This window comes from Lissotriton helveticus, chromosome 4_1 (genome assembly GCF_964261635.1).
Source record: "Lissotriton helveticus chromosome 4_1, aLisHel1.1, whole genome shotgun sequence".
NCBI lineage: Eukaryota > Metazoa > Chordata > Amphibia > Caudata > Salamandridae > Lissotriton > Lissotriton helveticus.
The window spans coordinates 1,477,352,968-1,477,377,991 of NC_136063.1; the positions used below are offsets into that span (position 1 = coordinate 1,477,352,968).

Consider the following 25,024-nt stretch of genomic DNA (forward strand, 5'->3'; position numbering starts at 1 on the left):
CTGTGTAGTTATCAATTGTGTTAACCCTATCCTGCTTGCAGGGTTTGAGGCATCTATCCTTGTGTCCATGTGCTGCCATAAATCTGTCATGGCAGTCTTCCACTTATGTCGGCGTATAGTGTTATGATGCATGTAAAACATTAAAACAAAGTTGTTAAAAAGAAACTTACGGCTTTTTCTTGCATGTGTATGTATTTGTAACGTGAAAAAACAGCTGCAATTATGAAGATATAATCAAAAGATGTCTTACCTCCTTTGCCAAATTCTCCTTTTTATTGTTCAAATCTTTTATTTTTTCTTTAAGCTCAATGATCCTTTCGTTCTTGCTGTTTTCGTCTGAATGCTCGTTGGATAAGCAGCTATCGGAGTCCTAAGAAAAATTAACCATATGGCAAAAGTAAGCATCTATGAATATTCTGGACATGTAGAGAGTGTAATGATATGTTGCTAATTTTTATTTGTAAAGTAAACAGCATTCAGATACCTTGGTTGTTACTATGTTAATTTTAGTCCAGACACCTTCCCACTATAAACCTGTGTGTAGCCAGCCACATATTGGCAGGCCTCGAAATTGCTTTAAGTGTTGTTAAAACCTAGCTTTGAATGCCAATTATGTGCAGAACATGAATGACTCATATGCAGCATGACTCCAGCCCAACCATATGCATACCCATACCTGTTCCCTTGAAGAAACAAACATTACAAATGCAATAGGTCTCGCATTTGGGGCATTTTTTGGCCACATGTGGTATTGCACCCTGCAACATGGGTAGGTAAACAACATTGACATTTATAATGCCAATAACTTTAAATCCAACAAATGCGAGACCTATTGCATTTGTAATGCTTTTTTTTAGGTATGGTGTTAGGCAAGTCCTTTTGAGTTTACTAAAATTATATGCATAATATACTTATGTATAGGGATTTTCTGCCATTGCTCTTCATTGCTCTGTTGTGACATTCATATTTTGATTCTGCTTACTACATCATACATCATGAGGCAATGGGTCAGTTCACTTCAGCCACTGGCTAACTCCACTGTGAGTGAGGTAATTCTCCCCCTTCACAATTCCACAAACTAAAAGTAGTTCCCCTCATTGGCAGGGACTACTAAGACAATATATGCTTTTTGAAACAAAATAAACTTTTGTTTTACCCGTTTTTTAGAATGAGGGGCTCTGTAGGTTCCACAAGAACAAAGTTGTGGAAATACCATGAAAAAAACAAAACAAGAAAAGCACTGGCAAAACTTAAAGGCGCACAGCCAAAGCCAGACCGATTGGCTCTTCATGCGCTTTTTACAGCAAAAAAACACTCTCTCCTGGCATCTGTGTTATATACTTTCTCCGTATTCATTTTTCGAGAAGTTGGCGTCTCGTGACGTTTGGGTAAGCATAGTTTATATAGTCATACCTTCTAACTGTACTTTTTCGACTTTTCGACATACAATTGTACTTTAATGTTCTCATTTGCTCATACAGATATATTATGACTGGGAGCTGTTCATAGAATTTTTTTAAATCACTCAGGGGCATATTATCAAGGGGGTTTATCTCCGATTTTTTGGCTTTAAAAGCCAAGAAAGCGGAGATAAAATTATCTCCCTATTACCTAGCTGTCGCTAACACCAGTTAGCGACAGCTAGTAGGAGATAGCGACCATCTTGGGCCCCGCTTTGCATGTCAGTGAAATTTATCACTAATGACATGCAAAGTGGGCGTGCCAAGATGTTAGCGACTGGAAACAGTCGCTAACATCGCTATCTCCTATTACCAACTTTTGGAGATATTCGCGCTTAGCTAACACCTGCCCCTGAGCAGTTCTTAGCCATGTTATCCAATGGTAGGTGGATAACATGGCTAAGAGCATTAGCTCGGTAATGCATGAATATCGCTGACTTTTCAGCGATATTCATGCATTTCGGCCGATTTTTATCGCTTAGGAGATAAACCTTGATAATAGCAAGGTTCCTAAGCGATAAAAATCGCCGCAGCTCGGCGATAAAAATATTGCCGCTAAGCCAACATAGCGATAATTATCGCTAGTTGTTGGTAATATGCCCCTCAGTGTGCTCTTTTAAGGCAAGAAACGCGTCCTGACCTCTGAACGTCGCTGACATGGAACGTGGCAATATATTTATAAAACTTGTTAACACAAAACATGTATTTAAAGCTCTCTTGGCTTAAATATGTTCATGTTGTCTCCACCTAAGCGAACCTTCTGTAAACATTCTCAAGACTAAAGGCTAGACCTTCGCCGTGCAGAGTATCAGTATGTGTGATTGTAGTTCTTAAATTTCTCTTCGTCCTGGTGATCAATAAAAGCGTTTGATCGTCCAATTACTCTTGCTGAAGTCGGTCTTTCTGACAGAAAACAAATAGCATGTGCGGGGGATGCCATGGTGGTGGTGGGCCTGGGGGGGTCACGTGCTGGACATGCACACACACCCGGAAGTTATTTGGAGCTCCCTTTCAGCACGCCCCAGGCAGACAGCCCTTTCCGGCAGCCCTTCTAAATATACGCTAACAGAGGTCATTGAAACTCTCCGAAGTGGTATTACATAAGAACCAGAGGTTTGCTGCTAGGGGCTGTTCCATGCCACGGCCTGCGTAATGGCTTTAGATTGCTGATGGCCTGCCTGCCTAATGTCAGCTGGAGAGGAAACTTTTGGGCTGGGATACCCCTCCCTCCAATCTGTTTTCAGTTGAAAGGTATATGGCTGTAATTTTGTTTCAATAAAATAAGCAATGAAAACAAATCTACTTTTGATCAGCTGCAGCACACACATGACACACCGGGAGCTCTTATACTCTGCTCTCCAACATTTATAGAATTGAAAATGGGGCAAAAGCGCAGCACCCGTGTTGATAATATGAAAATGGGTGTTGTGCTGCATAAACTTTTTGAAACTTTATGCAGCAGCACGGCGCCTGCATTCATATTATCAGCACAGGTGCTGCGCTTTATAAAAGCGCGGTCCTTGTGTTGATAATATGAAAGCAGGCACCATGCTGAAGTATAAACTTTATGCTGCAGTACGGCGCCCGCTTACATATTATCAACATGGACGCCGCACTTTAATAAAGTGTGGCGCCCATGTTGATAATATGAAAGCGGGCGCCTTGCTGAAGAATAAACTTTATGAAAGTTGATGCTGCATCACGGCGCCCGCTTTCATACTATCAACGCGGGTGCTGCGCTTGATTAAAGTCTCCTGCAGCATACAAACTGGGCGCAGTGCTGTGAGATAAGGAATCGGCGGCGGAAAGTAAAAAAAAATTAAAAAGAGTTCTCCCAAGCACTGACGAGCGGTGGTGACAACGGAAAGTACATTTAAAAAAAAAAAATAGTTCTCCCACACAACAGCTAAAGAAACAAAGCATAAGGAAACTGTACTTTACCAGTGCACCTCAGCCTTGAAGGGAAGTGATGAATCGGCAAAGCCAACAAATTAGGAGGCAGTAAAGAAGACTTACAGTGGAGTGAACCAATGGTAAGTAGCAGGCAGAAAAAAGTTGGATTATTGAATACAGCGGGTCTATCAGACAGCGCATGCACTATGCAACTCCACCTAAAAAGGAGCAGATCAATGTGTGTTTTAGGCCAATGCAAACACGACGAGATGATGGACGGAGCGTTGAAACTTATCAGACACTCACATCCAGTCACAGAACTGGGTTGAATCCATCATCGTTCTTTGGACGGAGCGCTGAGACTTTTCAGACACTCTGATCTGGGCTGAATCCATCTTTGTTCTTCAGCTCACTTTGCCTCCTCAGTTGAGCCCCAGCCATATGCAAATCAGTGTTCTTGGCCCTGTTCCTGCATGGGAACAGTCCAGCCCCAAAATACCAAGCCAGGTCTTACCTGGCCCAGAAACAAACATCCTGGGACTGGTTTCGGGGTAACATTGTATTTGAACTGGGGTGGCGAAGTAAGCTAAAGAACAATGATGGATTAAACTCAGATCTGCGACTGTGGGTGAGTGTCTGAAAAGTTTCAGTGCTCTGTCTATCATCTCCTTGTGTTTACTTTGTTCACCCTAAGTTGGCAGGGTATTCGCAGATGTGGTCCCCTGGCTCACTTTGCCACTGGATTCAATCTAACCTGGCTGATGTGGGGTGTTACCCCAAAAACGGTCCCAGGATGCTTGTTTCCGGTCCAAGGAAGACCTGGCTTGGCAGTTCGGGGTGGATTGTTCCCTTGAGGAACAGGGTCAAGACTGATTCACATATGGCTGGGTTTGAATTGGGGTGGCGAAGTGAACTAAAGAACAATGATGGATTAAACCCATATCTTTAGCTGGGGTGAGTGTCTGAAAAGTTTCAGTGCTAAGTCCATCATCTCCTTGTGTTTGCTTTGTTTTAGGCCAATACCTGATCAGTGGGCGGGCAATAGTAATGGGAAACACCTTAGAGACTAACAGTAACAGGGTCACCTTGAAATAACTTCATCCTACTCTTAAGTGCTGGTTCTTTCTCATTCTCAAATTGTAAACAGATTCTACAGCAACTAAGAATGAAAAAGGAGGAGAGGATGGCAGCATCAGGCAGACCCTTCCTGGGCAAACATATTTCAGAGGACTTCCTTGCATCGCTCTGGAAAGAAGCCCCGAGAGCGTTTTGTCAACAGAATGCGTGTGGGGTAGCCAACAGAGTTGCCCAGCATGTCTCTCACTGTGCTTTCCTGTGAAATGCCACAATACCACCAAAGCCTTTGAACAGTACTTAATGACCCTGAAAGGAGGTTAGTGATTATGCAACATGCACCAATCAGTGAAACTTAAAGCTGTCCAAAAACGATGGCCCTAGCAGCCCATTAGCCTGCACCAGTGCATCCAAAAATAACAAAAAGGTGGTCCAAAGAAGGTAGAGTCTTGGTTCAGGCCAAACAGAAACTCAAGCAATATCTTATGCCCAGATTGTGCAATATCTTCTCAGATGATGAAGCATGTGGTCGACAAAAAATCTTGAGAGAAAAATCACTTCATTCAGATGATAGTGTCTTACGCAAAAAAGGGCCTACAGCTCACTTCTAGACCTGACTCATGATATTGCCACCAACTAAATATTCCATCAAAGATGTTTAATGTCACAGAAGACCATTGGCTTAAAAAGGCTTGTGCACCAAATAGTTCAGGACCACGTTCAGGTCCCAAGAAGCAAAGGAACACGTACTGGGCCTATATTATGTCTCTGGTCAAGGAGAAGGCCTATTGATGCCTTTTCTGGTAAGCCAAAAGGTTAATTTTGCATGTATTTGTATCCATCTCAACCAGATGATTCAAAAAGACATGGCACTACCCACACGCTGAACATGGTGATTTTTCTTTGCTACTGCCAGCTGACAGAATTTCAGACGGGGGGAGTCAAGAGTAGACAGTGCACCGAAGACACAGGTCACTGATGCCAGAAAAGTCTCTTTAGAGCCCTTCAGTTAAGGCTCAAGTGCTAGTCATGTGTAGTTGACACACAGTTAAAGTGATCGGCAGAAGTCTCAAGGAACCTATGCTATTTCATAGAACCCAAATTTATCACCTACTCTCTTTATCCAATAACACCAACACTACTGCATTCCATACTGCAACCAATACTATTAGTACCACAGTAATGATATTACTACTGCTTGGAGAAATATGCCAAGTGCTGTTACTATTGGTACTATTTATATAACTATTACTACTACTGGAACAACTGCTGTTTGTACTTCTACTATTATTACTACTACAGGTAACACTAGCAATTCTCCAAATACTAACACCACTACTAACATTACTTGTACTACCACTACTACAAAGGTGGCTGCTACAAGTTGAACTAATGTTGGTAGTGCTACTGAACTAATTCTACATACACTACTAATAGCAATACTATTACTAATGGTAACAGTGATACTAATAGTTACCCATTCATACTTATTATTTTCCTCATAATATCCTCATAGTATTAAAAAGATTTTACAAAGTCTACGAAAAGGTAACTGTTTTTTCTGGATCGCCAGGGTATGCACCCAAGTTAGGCAGAACCCACCAGTCTAGTCAGGGCAAGTCAGATACACACCAAGATAATCTGTTCTCACCCTCTAGTTGCTTGGCGCAGAGCAGGTAGGCTTATCATCAGAAGCAATGTGTGAAGCCATTGTGCAACACATAACAAAGTAACCAAATGAATACACCACGAAAGAGACTTCACACAGATTAAAAAAAATAGTGCTCTATATTATAAATCACAAAAGACGAAAACGACATGTATCAAATAAGTAATTTGCAAATAATGTAGTTTGTTACAGTAAATCACCTATTTTGAAGTGAAAACATATGGGCATAGCTAGCGCACCTGCGCTCATATAAACATTACATGATACTTTTTGTGCGCTTGTTGAAACGATAAACCCCATGGGATAAACGCAGGAAAAACACATGCACGTTTACTAGGTGCTTCACTGTAAATTCAGACTATGTTCCCCATCGTGGATTAATCACTGGATTCTCCGAAGAGGGAGTGGTAAAAGAAAAATGACGAAAGTCCTGGTGAGGTTTCTAATGTTGAAGAAAACATTTATTGCCCAGTCCAAGAGTCTTCCCTCGGTCCCCCTTGGTTGCGCAATTGTCAGGTTAATCGCCCACTTGGGCCCCTGTGCCACTACACCTCTCCACAGTACCTGTTGCACCACAACTGTGGGGGCATTGGCCGCACTACACTGTCTCAGTGGCCAAGATGCCACGGCAACCAGTGTGCGGCGCTAGATTGGTGGGCATGGCGGCCCACAGGTCGATCCTGGGACTCAGCAGCACAGGGTGAAAGTCTGCATTGCAATGGCTTCTCTTCTTGCTGCGGCACCTCCCCAGGTGCTGAATCATTCACTCCAGATAGCTTGCAGTGCGGAGTCAGAGTGCAGGTTCTAAGTGCTGCAACTCCTCGGGAGGAAGACAAAGAGCGCTCAGTGACTCAGAGCGCACAAGTTACCCAGTGTGAGTCAAGGGGGGGACACGCCGGTCCCGGGCAACCACACCAGCCCTCCAGTGAACCTCTCAAGTGCACGCAGGATCTTGGCAGTCAATCTTTGGCGCTGCGGCACCAGCTTTACAACCCAGGGTGCTTGGTCCTAATGGAAACACCAGCACTTCAGCAGCCCTCAGAAGAATGACAGATCAGCCACACACTGATCTTTGCAAAAGCCCCGCAGCAGGATTCACCAGTTGCACAGTCAGACAGCCCGGACAGTTAGGGGGATCTTTGATGGGCCTTAGGTCCCAGAAAACAGGGGTGCAAGCCAACAAGCAGTTGTAGAACACTTGGGGCACAAAAGCAGGAAGCAGGCAGAAAGCCAGCCCATCAAGGCAGTTTGCAAAGTGGCAGGCCCCTCTGGAGCCCAGCAATCAGTAGACACTTCAAAGCAAGTAGCAAGAATGGCGGTTTCTCCTAGCAGCACACCAGTCCTCCTGGCACTGTGCAGATGTAGAGCCAGCAACGTCTGTTTACAAGTCCCACACAGTGTCTAAAGATATTGGGTCAGAGCCCCAATATTTATACTCAAGAATGCCTTTAATGTAGGGGGTGACTTCAAAAGAACCCTTTCATCCCACCCCCGGCTCCAGATAATCAGTAGAGAGTAAATTATCCCTTTGTGTGAGGGCAGGACATAACCTATTAGGATGTAATGTGAACCACCTCTTCCTCTCCCTCGCCCTCTCCCTGCCCAGGAAGACTATCAGTATGCAAATGAATGCAGATGTATCCATGTCACACTCATCCCTTCCTGTGTTGTGGCTGTCACCCAGCCCAGACATATATTGGAGACAGGCTGCAAAGCACAAAGATATATAAGCAAAGAGAAATACCCACTTCTAAAACTGGCATTTTTTTTAAATAGTAATGTGAAATCCAACTTCACCAGTAAGTAGGATGTATCACTACTATTCTTAACATGTCAAATATGGCAATGGCATTCCTTTTTAATGACCACTTTAAAGTATATAGGGGAATTCCCAATGCTAGCCTATGAGAAGAGTAGGCCTCACAGCAGTGAAAAACAAAATAGGCTGCTTGCCTACCAGGACTTGTAAAACATAAAGGTACGTGTCCTTACTTTTACTTACACCGCTCCCAACCTATAGGGCTACTTAGGACCTACTTTAGGGGTGACCTATTTTTAATAAAATGTGAGTTTACGACTTGGCAAGTAGTTATACATGCTAAGTCAAAGTGGCAGCAAACTGAGCAGACAGGCCCTGCGGTGGCAGGCCTGGGACAGGTCTGAAATGCGGATTCTGTGGGTAGCACAAGCAGTGGGGCAGGCCTACTAATAGAGTTTAATTTACTGGCCCTGGGTATATGGTTTACCACGTTCCAAGGGACTTACAAATAAATAAAGTATGCCAAACAGGTGTAAGCCAATCAAACCATGTTTAGAGGAGAGAACACATGCACTTTAGCACTGATAAAGTGACACAAATCCTAAAGCCAACAAAAAGAAGGTTGGAAAAATAGGCGAAGAAAGGCAAAAGGTTTCGGGATAACCCTGCAAAAAGGGCCAGGTCCAGCAGTAACTGAGTAACAGACTTGATGTACAGATGACTTTATAAAGCCGACCTGATGTAAAGTGCAGCCCATGACTGTGACATCGACCCCATGATATCGGATCACTGACATAATATCGATGGACAGAATATCGACTAGCAAAAATATCTATGCCAAAATATCGACAGACAGAATATTGACTTTGTATCTACAAACAGGTAAGTACAAAAATATTGAGTCCAAAATATCGTTTACAAAAATATAGTTTATTAAATATCGACTTTATTAAAAACAGTGTTAAATTAAATTAATAGTTAAAATTAATTACTAAAATATACTTAAAAATACCTAAATTAACTTATAATAATGAAATAATTAATGAAAGTTATAAACAAAAATTTTTACAATCATATTTGTTAAAACATATATATATAGTAACATATTATAATTAAATAATATCCAGTATTATTACCGTACGATAGCAGAAGTGTAACAAATACTATTCCCACTCCAGAGAGTGCAACAGTAGGGAAAGCGTTGGATAGCGTAGGGTTAAAAATTACTATTCCCACTCCAGTGAGTGCAACAGTAGGGAAAGCGTTGGGTAGCGTAGAGGTAAAAATTACTATTCCCACTCCATGGGTGCAACAGTGGGGAAAGCGTTGGATAGTGTAGGGGTAAAAATTACTATTCCAACTCCAAAGAGTGCAACAGTAGGGAAAGCGTTGGATAGCGTAGGGGTAAAAATTACGATTCCCACTCCAAATAGTGCAACAGTAGGGAAAGCGTTGGATAGCGTAGGGGTTAAAATTACTATTCCCACTCCAGTGGGTGCAACAGTAGGGAAAGCGTTGGATAGCGTAGGGGTAAAAATTACTGTTCCCTCTCCACATAGTGCAACAGTAGGGAAAGCGTTGGATAGCGTAGGGGTTAAAATTACTATTCCCACTCCAAAGAGTGCAACAGTAGAGAAAGCGTTGGATAGCGTAGGGGTAAAAATTACTATTCCCACTCCAGTGAGTGCAACAGTAGGGAAAGCGTTGGATAGCGTAGGGGTAAAAATTACTATTCCCACTCCAGTGGGTGCAACAGTAAGAAAAGCGTTGGATAGCGCAGGGTTTAAATTACTATTCCCACTCCAGTGGGTGCAACAGTAGGGAAAGAGTTGGATAGCGTAGGGGTAAAAATTACTATTCCCACTCCAGTGGGTGCAACAGTACCGAAAGCGTTGGATAGCGTAGGGGTAAAATGTACTAGTCCAACTCCAGTGGGTGCAACAGTAGGGAAAGCGTTGGATAGCGTAGGGGTAAAAATTACGATTCCCACTCCAAATAGTGCAACAGTAGGGAAAGCGTTGGATAGCGTAGGGGTTAAAATTACTATTCCCACTCCAGTGGGTGCAACAGTAGGGAAAGCGTTGGATAGCGTAGGGGTAAAAATTACTGTTCCCTCTCCACATAGTGCAACAGTAGGGAAAGCGTTGGATAGCGTAGGGGTTAAAATTACTATTCCCACTCCAAAGAGTGCAACAGTAGAGAAAGCGTTGGATAGCGTAGGGGTAAAAATTACTATTCCCACTCCAGTGAGTGCAACAGTAGGGAAAGCGTTGGATAGCGTAGGGGTTAAATTACTATTCCCACTCCAGTGGGTGCAACAGTAGGGAAAGAGTTGGATAGCGTAGGGGTAAAAATTACTATTCCCACTCCAGTGGGTGCAACAGTAGAGAAAGTGTTGGATGGCGTAGGGGTAAAAATTACTATTCCCACTCCATGGGTGCAACAGTGGGGAAAGCGTTGGATAGTGTAGGGGTAAAAATTACTATTCCAACTCCAAAGAGTGCAACAGTAGGGAAAGCGTTGGATAGCGTAGGGGTAAAAATTACGATTCCCACTCCAAATAGTGCAACAGTAGGGAAAGCGTTGGATAGCGTAGGGGTTAAAATTACTATTCCCACTCCAGTGGGTGCAACAGTAGGGAAAGCGTTGGATAGCGTAGGGGTAAAAATTACTGTTCCCTCTCCACATAGTGCAACAGTAGGGAAAGCGTTGGATAGCGTAGGGGTTAAAATTACTATTCCCACTCCAAAGAGTGCAACAGTAGAGAAAGCGTTGGATAGCGTAGGGGTAAAAATTACTATTCCCACTCCAGTGAGTGCAACAGTAGGGAAAGCGTTGGATAGCGTAGGGGTAAAAATTACTATTCCCACTCCAGTGGGTGCAACAGTAAGAAAAGCGTTGGATAGCGCAGGGTTTAAATTACTATTCCCACTCCAGTGGGTGCAACAGTAGGGAAAGAGTTGGATAGTGTAGGGGTAAAAATTACTATTCCCACTCCAGTGGGTGCAACAGTAGAGAAAGTGTTGGATGGCGTAGGGGTAAAAATTACTATTCCCACTCCAGTGGGTGCAACAGTACCGAAAGCGTTGGATAGCGTAGGGGTAAAATGTACTAGTCCAACTCCAGTGGGTGCAACAGTAGGGAAAGCGTTGGATAGCGTAGGGGTAAAAATTACTATTCCAACTCCAAAGAGTGCAACAGTAGGGAAAGCGTTATATAGCGTAGGCGTCAAAATTACTATTCCCACTCCAGTGGGTGCAACAGTAGGGAAAGCGTTGGATAGCGTAGGGGTAAAAATTACTATTCCAACTCCAGGATAGCGTAGGGGTAAAAATTACTATTCCAACTCCAAAGGGTGCAACAGTAGGGAAATCGTTGGATAGCGTAGGGGTTAAAATTACTATTCCCACTCCAGTGAGTGCAACAGTAGGGAAATCGTTGGATAGCGTAGGGGTTAAAATTACTATTCCCACTCCAGTGAGTGCAACAGTAGGGAAAGCGTTGGATAGCGTAGGGATAAAAATTACTATTCCCACTCCAGTGGGTGCAACAGTAGGGAAAGCATTGGATAGCGTAGGGGTAAAAATTACTATTCCCACTCCAGTGGGTGCAACAGTAGAGAAAGCGTTGGATAGCGTAGGGGTAAAAATTACTATTCCAACTCCAAAGAGTGCAACAGTAGGGAAAGCGTTGGATAGCGTCGGGGTCAAAATTACTATTCCCAATCCAGTGGGTGCAACAGTAGGGAAAGCGTTGGATAGCGTAGGGGTAAAAATTACTATTCCAACTCCAAAGGGTGCACCAGTAGGGAAATCGTTGGATAGCGTAGGGGTTAAAATTACTATTCCCACTCCAGTGAGTGCAACAGTAGGGAAAGCGTTGGATAGCGTAGGGATAAAAATTACTATTCCCACTCCAGTGGGTGCAACAGTAGGGAAAGCGTTGGATAGCGTAGGGGTAAAAATTACTATTCCAACTCCAAAGAGTGCAACAGTAGGGAAAGTGTTGGATAGCGTAGGGGTTAAAATTACTATTCCCACTCCAGTGAGTGCAACAGTAGGGAAAGCGTTGGATAGCGTAGGGGTAAAAATTACTATTCCCACTCCAATGAGTGCAACAATAGGGAAAGCGTTGGATAGCATAGTGGTAAAAATTACTATTCCCACTCCAGAGAGTGCAATAGTAGGGAAATTAAATACTTCATATATTATTTCAATATAAATCAATATCTATAAAAAATGAATTAAAAGTAATTACCAATGTAATATAATATAATAATTAATAAATTAAAATTACAAATTAAAATTAATTATTACAAATATGTACCTATTAATACAAATTAATTACAAATTAACAATTAATAATTTAACATTTAAAAATTAATTAACAATTAATTCAAATTAAATATAATTAAATAAATTGATTTATTTAATTAATTATAAATAAATAACTTCCCACCCTATTCCCCTATAAACCCACAACCCGCTACAAAATGAAATTACGCAAAAATTAAAAAAACAAATTTCATTAATTAAAATAAATTATAACATAAATACACACTTTTCACACATATAATAACATAAAATACACTATAAAAAATTAGATATTATTAAAAATTCGATAATTTTAATAACCTATGTTATGTACTTTGATTTGTTAACTGTCTATATTTTTAACATTCGATATTACATTACTTACCCTAAAAACTATATTTTTGATGTCTATATTCTGTCCAGTCGATATTTTGTCCAATCTATATTTAAAACTCGATATTATGTCCATTCGATATTTTGTAGTCGATATTTTGACTATTTACCCATGATATCGTCTTTGCCGCTGTGTTGATCTTCTTTCAATCGCTTTCTTCTTACACAGTCAAGTAAGTATTAGGGTTAGGCTTAGAACTACTATTGTGCTCGAGCTATTCTTAGAGCTATGGCTAGCATTAGGGTTAAGGTTGGGGCTAGTTTTAAGGGTTGGGTTAAAGATATGGTAAGGTTAGCATTAGAGCTAGATGTAGAGTTAGGACTAGGGTTTGTGCAAGGGTTAAGTGCACAATTACAATTTTTGTATGTGTTATGTTAAATATATTTTACTACTTGTATGGTAAAATAGATGAAAAAATCTAAAATACAATGCAATATAAAAGTAGATGATATAATAGCAAAATACATAGGACACACTAAAAAGGGATATAATTGTGTGTGATATTTTGAACCCAATTTACACGCTCAGCGATATTAAGGAAGTTGACACTGTATCATCTGTCTGTCGAGAAGAATGAACATGATGAGCAGCTCCAGTATCATCTCAAGATGGTGTAGACAGTGCTTAGAGACACAATTGGTACCTGAAATGGATTTTGTACTTTAAAGCATAGTAGAGTCGCAAACTTCAGGGACTAGTACCTCTGTAATAGCTGGTAATGGTCACAATTTTCACTGGAGTAGGTGTTGAAGAGCCGACCTCCCACTGGCATGTTTGCAGCCTAATAGAACAAAGGTAACCTGCTTAGCGATAAAGTGTCACTAAATCTTAAGACTGGTATAAATAACGAACAATATACCATAGGACAATATTTCCAAATGTCTCAAGATCAGGATGACCACTCTCGACAATAGAACTTACTCCAGAGATCTGTGGTGAAAGGGAAACACCCTTAAGTTCCTCTCTATCTGAGCAAGGGAAGCTTAAGGCTTTCACAAACTTACGAAACTAAATTGTAGCAACCGTCATCAAGCAGCATTTTTAACTACAAGAGTCCTAGTCCAGGTTTTTTTAAGAATCGCAGAGCGAACTTGCATTGGGCAAATCAAGAGGAAATGCAGGCTTACAACCTCTTCTATGTGCCTTGGTTGGAATACAAGCTACTACACTACCCAGAGATGGGGCCTGTCCTGATGTCAAGGACAAATGCAAAATCTATATGGACAAAGAACGGAGGATAAGGCCTGACAGTATAACAAAAAACGAGATTGCTACCAGGTTTGAAGGTATAGTACACACACACACACACAGACATACACACACACATCACAGCCAAATAACAGTTTTGTTGTCCCTATATGTTGGTACCCAACCTATGCGCACCCTAAAATGTTTTACAAATTCCCAAAGGAATAAAAAGGGCAAAATTCAAAGAGAATTGCATCTCATTACACTCTATTTGCATGTAAGTAGAAAACATATACCAACGTGTTTTGACCTTGGACTGTCTTGATCGCTATCATATACATACAAGTAACTGTATAATATGGTCCCGTATTGCTGGTGAAGGATTCTAGTGACATCATAATTCATGCGGTTGAAGACCAGGTGGTTCGCAAATGTCACCAGAATCGTGAGATGCCAAGATAGCACTATATTACACAATACCCATATTTTTTATTACATATTTATTTCAGGGTACACAGCTTGACAAGATAATTTTTCAACTAGGGAAGTGTGTACTGTTTTAAGTAAAGGAAATATCTGACTGTAGCATTTGACCATCTGCAATAAAAAGAAGTGAACATTACTTATTTATGATGATGTTAAGAATGTGGTGTTTTTTTAGAAACACCATTTGTGTTGCTGGAAAGCACATTCTGGCTTCAAAAAGAGGGATTGTGGAAGCTGCTCTCTTCATGGGGCAGTTAATAATGGCCTCTGACTGGAATTAGAATGCTTACGTTTTGTTTACCTCTCAAGAATACATTTTTGATAAAACAATGGCAATTGATCAGAGCTATTTTGTGGCAGCGACCTATACCACATAATTATGGATTTACCAAAATTGCCATATAAATTGCCACACAGTTTGCAGATTTTAACAAAGAAATGTTCTAACTCAAATATATTAAAATAATACTGTACTGCAGAACAAAGGGTCCTAAAAGAGCAAATGGGGCATCTCAGTGTGATGTGGTGAGGTCATCACGTTACATTAGTGTCATGTGTAATATCACATGACTGTCAAGTTACTAAGGAGAGTTCGACAGTCTAGTCCTTAAGGTAATAACATTAGGACAAAGAAATTAGCCTTACTCAACAACTGCTTGTTTTATTGGTGCACAAGATCAATGAGCAGTAGTACTTATAATCATTTGGATCAATTAAACAGATTGTTTCCAAAGGAAAAAGTGGGAGTCATATTTAACCAATTGTAATTATATGTTGTGTACTCTTATATTAACCCAGTTAGAACCATCACAGAAGGTGGTTCTAACTGGGTTAATATAAGAAAGTGTGTCCCAGTTTACATTCACAGGGGCAAATAGATGGGTCAAACCTGACCATATTCAATGCTATTTTTCAGTCCTCTTCAGTCTGTAATCTAACGTCAATACCATGTGGTAGAGGACATTGGTATTGTGAGCAATTAGGTTGTTGGTTGAATGCAGTATTCTTCAAAGAGGTGTGCCTCCAATTATTTTCTAAATTGGTGCAGGTTTGGGGTGGTCCCGATGGATACAGGGATGTTGTTCCAGATCCTGGGTGATTAGATGAAAAAGGTCTTCTGCCTTGTTTTATTTCTTTTTAACTCTTCTAAGTCTGCAAACTGATGCTGTCCTGGCTAGAGGTGTGCCAGGCTTTGAAATGATCAAATAAAAAACAGAGGTCCCTAGTGGAACAATGAACAACAATTACATATTTTTAGATCTGATGATTACTGGGATAAGCCATATGCATTAATAATAGGAGAGAGAAAAGAAAAGGCTAGACCCATGCATTCAGTATAAAATATTTAATGTATTGGCAGTACATTTCATGATATGTGCTCTTTGCTCGGGTGAACACACAGTGAATATTACTGAAGTAGTGTGGACATGTATGTGAAAAATAAAAGACGATGAAACAATAATTAGTGTAATAATAGTCTGGTCAAACATAAGACTCTATCAATATCCTTAATCAATTGAATACTTGAATACTCTTTTACATCATATATACATAGTTAGTCCTAATGATGACCATCAAATAATGTAGGGTTGAAACACCATAGCAGCTATGGCAATGTGAATATTATATTAATGGACTGTGTGCACCCCTGGACCTGAGAATGAATATTTGCAGTTCACTAATACATCTGCGAGAGGTAATACCCTTTGGGATGACCACCTTCTAGGACAGGAACTGAAGAAGGCATGAATGTTGAGGTTCAAAAGTTGGTCCAATGAGCCTTGTGAGGACTGCTTTGAGATTCCACATGGGAGTGGGAGGCACTCTATGAGGTATAATATTCTTGAGACCCTCCATAAAGGCTGGCCTTAACAACTGGAATTCTGAAGAGGGTCATGTGTTCCCAATTTTTGCAAGCAGACTGCAACTGAAGTCAAGTGTAGGCAAATGGAGGTGTAGGCGAGGCCTGATTTCTGCAAGTATTAGAGGAAACTGATAATTTCCTGTACAGTAGGTTTTATATGGTACAGGTTCTTGGTAATACAGTGGTGCACAGACTTTTTCCGTTTTGCCGCATAAAAGGCCTGTGTTATGGGCCATTAGGATTTCTTGAATTTGGACATATTTTCCTCGGGAAAGTTGAAGTACCTGAAATTTAGGACCTCAGGTGCACAATGTCGAGCTGTTTGGGATGCAGATGCCTGACTCTAACCTCTCTCTGTGTGAGAAAGTCCGGCCCTTGCAAGGGCTGATGGACATCTCAGGAGAGTGGAGTACCAGGGTTCTCTGGCCCAGGTTGGCGCTACCAAAATAAGAGAGCAGTGGCAGAGGTGGAAAAGCGTAGGCAACTATCCCTGACAAATTCATCTATAATGCACTGCCCATGGATAGTGAGTGTGGGTACATGGAAGCAAAGTTTGGGCATTTTGTGTTTTCTGAGGTGGGAAACAGGTCTATGTGTGGAGTACCACAACATTGGAAGTAACTATGCAGGAGTTGCTGGTAGACTTCCCACTGTGGACTTGTTGATGTGTGCTGCTGAGCAGGTCTGCAAAGTTGTTGTCCACCGAGAACGAGTTCCACAAAGAGGTGAATGTTGTGGCGGAGAGCCCAGTGGCAAATTCCCTGCACTAGCTGAGACAGTTGGTGGGAGTCTATGCCACCCTAATTCTACAGGTAGTATATAGTGGTCATATCGATGAGGACTATTTCCCCCCCAAATAACCTGTAAAAGAGCCTCTCAGCCAAGTGAATGGGTAGCAGCTCTAGGTAATGTGGAGACCATATTGTTGAGAGGGCCACATTGCCTGCACAGTGATGATGTTGAGATACGTACTCCATCCTGAAAGAGAGATGTATTTGGTAATGATCACCTCCAGTACCGGGTCTGCAAAAATCCTCCTTTGCAACATACTGTTCCTCCTCCACCACTATAAAGAGAGCTGAGCCCTGGCCTGAACCAACACTATATCTTCCCAGTGACTCTCTGCTTGAGACTATTGAGCCACAACGCACTCTTGTAGGGAGCACATATGAAGTCTTGCATGGGTGATAATTGTGATACATGAGGTCATCATTCCTAGAAGGTGCATCACTGTTCTTACTGTGAGCTGACTGGGCTGAAAAGGAGAAAATAGTTGCTGCAAGGCTGCTACTATATGCTGGTTTGAGTGAGCTTTTCCCATGAATGCGTCCAGCACAGAAGCTACAAATGATTGTATCTGCCGTGGTTGCAGGTGTGGTTTGGTAGCTTTTATGGTGAACGATAGGCTGGGTGGGCATACACTTCAGCTTGCTGCTGCTCTTTATCAACCAATCGTAGAGGTAGATGAAGACATGCATGCCCTCCCTTTGCAAATTCACAACAACCACTGCTAGCTATTACGTAAACATCCTTTGAGCCATGGTGATCCTGAAAGATGCACTTTGAATTGGTAATGTTGTTCACTTATCACAAAGTGTGCCGCCGATGAGCAGGGCGGCTGGGCATGGGGAAATAAATGGGTATGAAGAAATAGTGCCATCGTGAAATCTCCCTTTTGAAGGAGGGCGATGACATCTAGCAGAGATGTCATGCAAAAATATTCTTAGAGGCCTGAGGTCATGGATAGGTCTGTTAGAACTTCCCTTTTGGGGATGAGAAAAAAGAGAGTAGACGAGGCTCACTTGATATTGTAGTGGCACCCTCTCTATGTCATCATTTTATAGGGTTTTTTGGCAAGGACTTCTTTGCGGACGACGTGTATATGGGGTGAGATGCTGGGAGGGTGTAGTTCAAAGCAAGAGTCATGTTGGACCATCGTTAGAATCTACTTCTCAGAAGTGATGTTCTCCCAAAGGAGAGGAAATTGCATATATTCCCCTGACAGAGGATGTGTGATTGGGAGAAAGTGGGGCAAGTCACTCATTGGAAGACGCAGCTCTTTTCCCTCTATCGTTAACCCTGTAGGAGCCTTTGTGTATCCCCTCCCAGTGAGGCGGTGGAACGACTGCTGGTGCAACTTTCAAGAGTGTGGTTGCCTTTATTCCTTCATTAGGAGGCTGTTTACGAAAGTTGCCACTGGAGGGAGTGGTTTGGCTGACCTCCATGGACTTTGCTGTCTCTGTATTGTTTTAAATATTTCCTGCATCTCCCCACCTTCAGGACCCAAAAATTAAAGAATTGAATGGGGGGTGGCGGAGATGTTGCTGGAATTTTGGGTTGAACCTGGATATATAGAGTCAGGTTTCTGAGGGTAATGCTAGTAATACATCCTATAGAGGCAGAATCCATGGCATCTAATGCACAGCGAATGCCTGAGTTAGAGTATGACTTTTCCCTCAGACACTATCTCCTCCCCTCATTTTCTCTACTCCTCTGGGAGATGTTCAAGGAGTTTTTAGATTTCCTTCCCACTAGAGCCTTTCGTATCTTCACAGGAATGCCACAGTATTGGATATATGCCAATGAATTGCTGCTTCGACTGCTACCCTCTTGCCCACTGCATCAATCTTTTGCATCGCCAATGGCCTGGCCAGAGATGAGCTTGTAGGCATTATTGACCACCAGAGAGTCTGAAGGAAACTAATTCTTGATGTACACCAGTTCACTGGAGGAGAGTCTGTATTTCTTTTCAACCCTTGGGGTCATTAAGCTGGCTGATCGGCTCCTTAAAGTTATCAGAAGCAGACTTTAGCATGCCCTTGAACACTGTTAAAAATTGAATGGTGCATTCTGAATTGGAGAGTTTCCCCTAAAGGAAGTTGTCCTCCTCTTGGGTGGCATGCCACTTTATGAAAAGCTCTAAGTCTTTAAATTGCCTCATGCTAAGTATTGCCAGGGGGTGAGTCCCTTAATGGATAGTGTTCAAAAAGTGGGATCACCTGGGCGATTTACATTATAATTATCCCAGGAATCATCAGTGAGATCTGGCCCTGAGAGCTGATTTTAAACAGTTAAAGAGGCCATAAGGACTGCCTGGGTCTGAGAGAAGGGACCCCCTCTGTTGACTCTTGAGGAGGCAGTGGGGTGATGTGTACACAGTGATGATGGGGAGGTGGCAGTGAAGGTATTGGCGTGTTTTGTGGCAAAGGAAAAGGATTGTTGGCTTTATCCTTTCGGTTTATCAGTGCCAGCTGGAAGGGAGCTTGGAGGAAGATTTCTCCTCAAAGACCAGTCTCCTTTTTTGAGGAAGAGGGTCTGGAGGTGTAAGTAGAAGTGTTTTCACTGAGATCTTGCCCTTCACAGGGTGGATGCACAGGCCCTTCTGTCTGGCTTCAAGTTCTTGTTGAAGTTTAATGAGGAGTGGAGTCTCAACGTCTCGGTCTGAGCGCTGCAGGAAGCTTTGAAGTTGGCGTCACTTTCAGCTGCGGCATTGCGGAGGGCTTCGATGTCAACAAAGGTTTCTAAATCACTGGAGTTTTGTGCACAGGCAGAGATGGAGACTTTGGTTCTTGCTTTGTATGGATCTGATGGTGCTAGGATGCGCTTGGAGCGGCTCACCCCTGGGTAGAGGTTTTCTCGGTTTCAAAAAGTTTACTGGAGATAACTGGTACAAGAAGGCTGTGGGAGCTTTGGCTTGCTGTTTCTTTTCATCTGTGCTTGGGGCTCGACTCCAGACTCCCAAGGGGTGGTGCTCTACCTCGGTGTGAGACTTCTTTTGTTGGTATTGGCCTTGGGGCTCATGGCATACTCACAAACCGAGGCAAGGTCTTTGTGAGCGGGCCGCTAGTCTTCGGTATCTGCTACCTTTAGGACTCCTAAACTGAGAAAAATCCTACCTTTAAGACTTTCCGTATTCACAGAAGGCATTTAGGAGTCCTAAAGTTAGGACTCCTAATTTTAGGACTCCTAAACTGAGAAAAATCCTAATTTTAAGACTTTTGGTATTCACAGAAGGCATTTAGGAGTCCTAAAGTTAGGAGTCCTAACTTCTGTGAATACCGAAATGAGTAAGTGCCTTCTGTGAATACCAAAATGAGTAAGTGCCTTCTGTGAATAGCAAAATGGCAGTAACTTTAGGATTTTGTCTTAAGTTAGTTCTGTGAATCTGGCCCAGAGTTTCCCAGAAAATTACCCTCTGATTTGTCAAGCTTAACCTCTCTGCTAGAAATACCGAAAAGAGCTGCCTCAGCTATTGGAACGTACGGATTCTTTAGCCCTACTAAAATATCCAAAAATTCTATACCAAAATGTCTCAAGTTTAGGGCAAGTAAAAAAAATATATATGCCTCCATCCTCCTTCAGCTGGGTAGAGACAACGAAAGCACCTATTTTCGACCTGAGGATAGAATTTATTTAGGGCCTTTAGAGAATAATACGCCATCCAGTGCGAAAGAAACGCCATTCTCTTAAAGTTATTCAGAAAAGGGGGTGGTGATGAACAGAGTGTCTGAATTAAGCAGACCACTCTTACCCAGTCCAAAGATCAGGGCTTGATCCATCACCGTTTTTTATCTCACTGCCCCATCCCAGCTCAGAACCTGGCTATATGCAAATTAGTCTGTCCCTGGCCCAGTGCATCATGGGAACAGGGCAGACCAAACTACCAAGCCAATTCTTCACCAGAAAGGAGACAAGCTACCGGGGACCGGTTTCTGGCATTTCAGCCTCTTCGGCCCGGCTCGCTTGAATCCTGATGGAGCAGTGAGAAAGGGACTCATGTCTGAGTATACCCTGCCACACCTATAGTGGCCAAAAACGATTCAGAAAAGGGGGTGGTGATGAACAGAGTGTCTGAATTAAGCAGACCACTCTTACCCAGTCCAAAGATCAGGGCTTGATCCATCACCGTTATTTATCTCACTGCCCCATCCCAGCTCAGAACCTGGCTATATGCAAATTAGTCTGTCCCTGGCCCAGTGCATCATGGGAACAGGGCAGACCAAACTACCAAGCCAATTCTTCACCAGAAAGGAGACAAGCTACCGGGGACCGGTTTCTGGCATTTCAGCCTCTTCGGCCCGGCTTGCTTGAATCCTGATGGAGCAGTGAGAAAGGGACTCATGTCTGAGTATACCCTGCCACACCTATAGTGGCCAAAAACGATTCAGAAAAGGGGGTGGTGATGAACAGAGTGTCTGAATTAAGCAGACCACTCTTACCCAGTCCAAAGATCAGGGCTTGATCCATCACCGTTATTTATCTCACTGCCCCATCCCAGCTCAGAACCTGGCTATATGCAAATTAGTCTGTCCCTGGCCCAGTGCATCATGGGAACAGGGCAGACCAAACTACCAAGCCAATTCTTCACCAGAAAGGAGACAAGCTACCGGGGACCGGTTTCTGGCATTTCAGCCTCTTCGGCCCGGCTTGCTTGAATCCTGATGGAGCAGTGAGAAAGGGACTCATGTCTGAGTATACCCTGCCACACCTATAGTGGCCAAAAACGATTCAGAAAAGGGGGTGGTGATGAACAGAGTGTCTGAATTAAGCAGACCACTCTTACCCAGTCAAAGATCAGGGCTTGATCCATCACCGTTATTTATCTCACTGCCCCATCCCAGCTCAGAACCTGGCTATATGCAAATTAGTCTGTCCCTGGCCCAGGGCATCATGGGAACAGGGCAGACCAAACTACCAAGCCAATTCTTCACCAGAAAGGAGACAAGCTACCGGGGACCGGTTTCTGGCATTTCAGCCTCTTCGGCCCGGCTTGCTTGAATCCTGATGGAGCAGTGAGAAAGGGACTCATGTCTGAGTATACCCTGCCACACCTATAGTGGCCAAAAACGATTCAGAAAAGGGCGTGGTGATGAACAGAGTGTCTGAATTAAGCAGACCACTCTTACCCAGTCCAAAGATCAGGGCTTGATCCATCACCGTTATTTATCTCACTGCCCCATCCCAGCTCAGAACCTGGCTATATGCAAATTAGTCTGTCCCTGGCCCAGTGCATCATGGGAACAGGGCAGACCAAACTACCAAGCCAATTCTTCACCAGAAAGGAGACAAGCTACCGGGGACCGGTTTCTGGCATTTCAGCCTCTTCGGCCCGGCTTGCTTGAATCCTGATGGAGCAGTGAGAAAGGGACTCATGTCTGAGTATACCCTGCCACACCTATAGTGGCCAAAAACGATTCAGAAAAGGGGGTGGTGATGAACAGAGTGTCTGAATTAAGCAGACCACTCTTACCCAGTCCAAAGATCAGGGCTTGATCCATCACCGTTATTTATCTCACTGCCCCATCCCAGCTCAGAACCTGGCTATATGCAAATTAGTCTGTCCCTGGCCCAGTGCATCATGGGAACAGGGCAGACCAAACTACCAAGCCAATTCTTCACCAGAAAGGAGACAAGCTACCGGGGACCGGTTTCTGGCATTTCAGCCTCTCCGGCCCGGCTTGCTTGAATCAGATGTGAGTCCCTTGCTCATTGCACCATCAGGATTCAAGCAAGCCGGGCCGAAGACGGCTGAAATGCCAGAAACCGGTCCCCGGAAGCTTGTTTCCTTCCCAGTGTAAGAATTGGCTTTTGTAGTCTGGTCTGCCCTGTTCCCATGATACACTGGGCCAGGGACAGACTAATTTGCATACAGCCAGGTTCTGAAACTGGGATGGTGCAATGAGCTAAAAAACGGTGTTGGATCTAGCCCTGATCTCTTGACTGGGTGAGAGTACTCTGCTTAATTCAGAGACTCTGTCCATCACCACCCCTTGTTGTAAATAATTTTGTCCACCCTAAGCGTGGAAGGGTATACTCAGATGTGAGTCCCTTGCTCATTGCACCATCAGGATTCAAGCAAGCTGGGCCGAAGACGGCTGAAATGCCAGAAACCGGTCCCCGGAAGCTTGTTTCCTTCCCAGTGTAAGAATTGGCTTTTGTAGTCTGGTCTGCCCTGTTCCCATGATACACTGGGCCAGGGACAGACTAATTTGCATACAGCCAGGTTCTGAAACTGGGATGGTGCAATGAGCTAAAAAACGGTGTTGGATCTAGCCCTGGTCTCTTGACTGGGTGAGAGTACTCTGCTTAATTCAGAGACTCTGTCCATCACCACCCCTTGTTGTAAATAATTCTCTTAAAGTTGGCAGCTCTAAGGATTTCATAACCAGAAACAAGAATAGTTTGCCATTCTATTCTAGAAAAAGAGCATGAGGTTTCCAAAGCAACTTTCTCCAAGAATTTTTCAACCATAGAGGATTGAATTGGACATCTCAATAATCTGTACCAGTTTCCTACCCCTCTCATATTAGCGGAAAAAAGAGAAGTAGCAACCTTAGAGGAGGAACTGATCAATATTACTTTATATTTATTTAAGAAGTAAGATATTGGTAGATATTAAAAAAAAGAGGGTTTATACCGTTCATGACATCTAGACTGAACTTCATCCCATGTAATAATCCTGCCCTGGATAAAAAACTGATGACCATGCCCAGCCCAGAAACCTGCCAGGTTCTAAGATGTGAAGAACGTAGAAAGAGACCCAAATCCCTACATTCATTTAGCTTTAATGAGTAAAATCCAGAAAACCTGCTCTGTTTAAAGAACATCTTCAGTCTAAACATAAGATCCGTAGGCGTTTTATATAGGGTTTTTTGGGGAGTTTCACGTTTTTAGGAAAGTAGGAGTTTGAGTTCCTGCTTCTGCAATCATTTTATTAATGAAAAAATTATCTCTAGATTTTGTAGTGGATAATCGACAGGCTGTAAAATCAAGAAAGGCGGAATCATAATATGAACGTATATAAGGTAAGGCTACACCACCTGACTCTACATCTAGTTGGAGAACCGAGAGTTTAACTCTGGACGCCTTCTTGTTCCAAATAAAAGATCTAATCATTGAATTGAGTCCTTTAAAGTAACTAGCATTTACCTTGATGACAATATTAGAGAAAATAAAAATCAATTGGGGTAATATCGACATTTTAATAAGCGCGAATCGGCCTATCAGGGTTAGCGGGAGACTTGCCCATCTTGCCAAAAGTTTCTGTATTTTATTACGAGTAGCTTCATAATTCAATTTGGCTAGCTGGCTAAGTTGGCTGGTTACCAAAATACCAAGATAGCGTATAGGGTCTGATTCACGTGCCTGTTGCTCAAGTTTATCAGGGAGGAATTCAGATCCAATATTTAAAATTATAATCTCAATCTTTATTGGATTAATCCTATAACCCTCTATTAATTCAAATTGAGTAAACTCTTTCATAGTCTGATCAATGTTTAACCTAGCAGGACATAAATACAAGATGGCATCATCAGCAAATAACTTCAGCTTAGCCATACCTGGTATTGGAGCTTAAATATTCCTAGTACCCCTTATTCTAATTGCTAAAGGTTCTATAAAAATAGTAAACAATAAGGGTGATAAGGGGCATCCCTGCCTGGTGCCCCTGTTAATGTCCACTAAACCTATTTGATTCCCATTTATTAATATCTGTGCCTGAACCTCTGGGTTTAATTTAGAGATAATTTTTAACGGAAAATTAAAATTTTAAGCCCAAAAAATAAAGCGTCCCAGTTAACTAAATAAGAAGCCTTTTCTGCATCGACCATCATAATACAAACTGGTGTCTTGTTAACATTAAAATAATCTAATGCTTGAATCAAAAACCCGGTAATAGATGTCATGGTCCGCCCTGCAACGAAGCCGTTTGATCTTCACGGATTATCTGTTGAGCCAATGGGGTAAAGCGCTGTGACCAGATCTTCATCATGATTTTATAATCAGCATTTAAAAGACTAATGTGTCTATATGAGTTGGGGTTATTGGGTTCCTTTCCCTTTTTAACGAATTACACGATGGCACTCTTAAACTCAGCTGGAACCGCACCACCAGCCTTAACAAAATTAAATGGTTTCTTCAGCAAT

General features: G+C 42.5%; 1 protein-coding gene across 1 annotated transcript in view; it reads right to left on the bottom strand.

Annotated features, from left to right (window-relative positions):
• Window positions 1–25,024, bottom strand: part of CAGE1 (cancer antigen 1) — a 1,568,844-nt gene that overhangs the window by 760,930 nt on the left and 782,890 nt on the right. Inside the window, exon 9 of the mRNA XM_078688067.1 lies at window positions 251–370. Coding sequence (XP_078544193.1) covers window positions 251–370 — 120 coding nt within the window. The remainder of the gene's footprint in view (window positions 1–250; window positions 371–25,024) is intronic.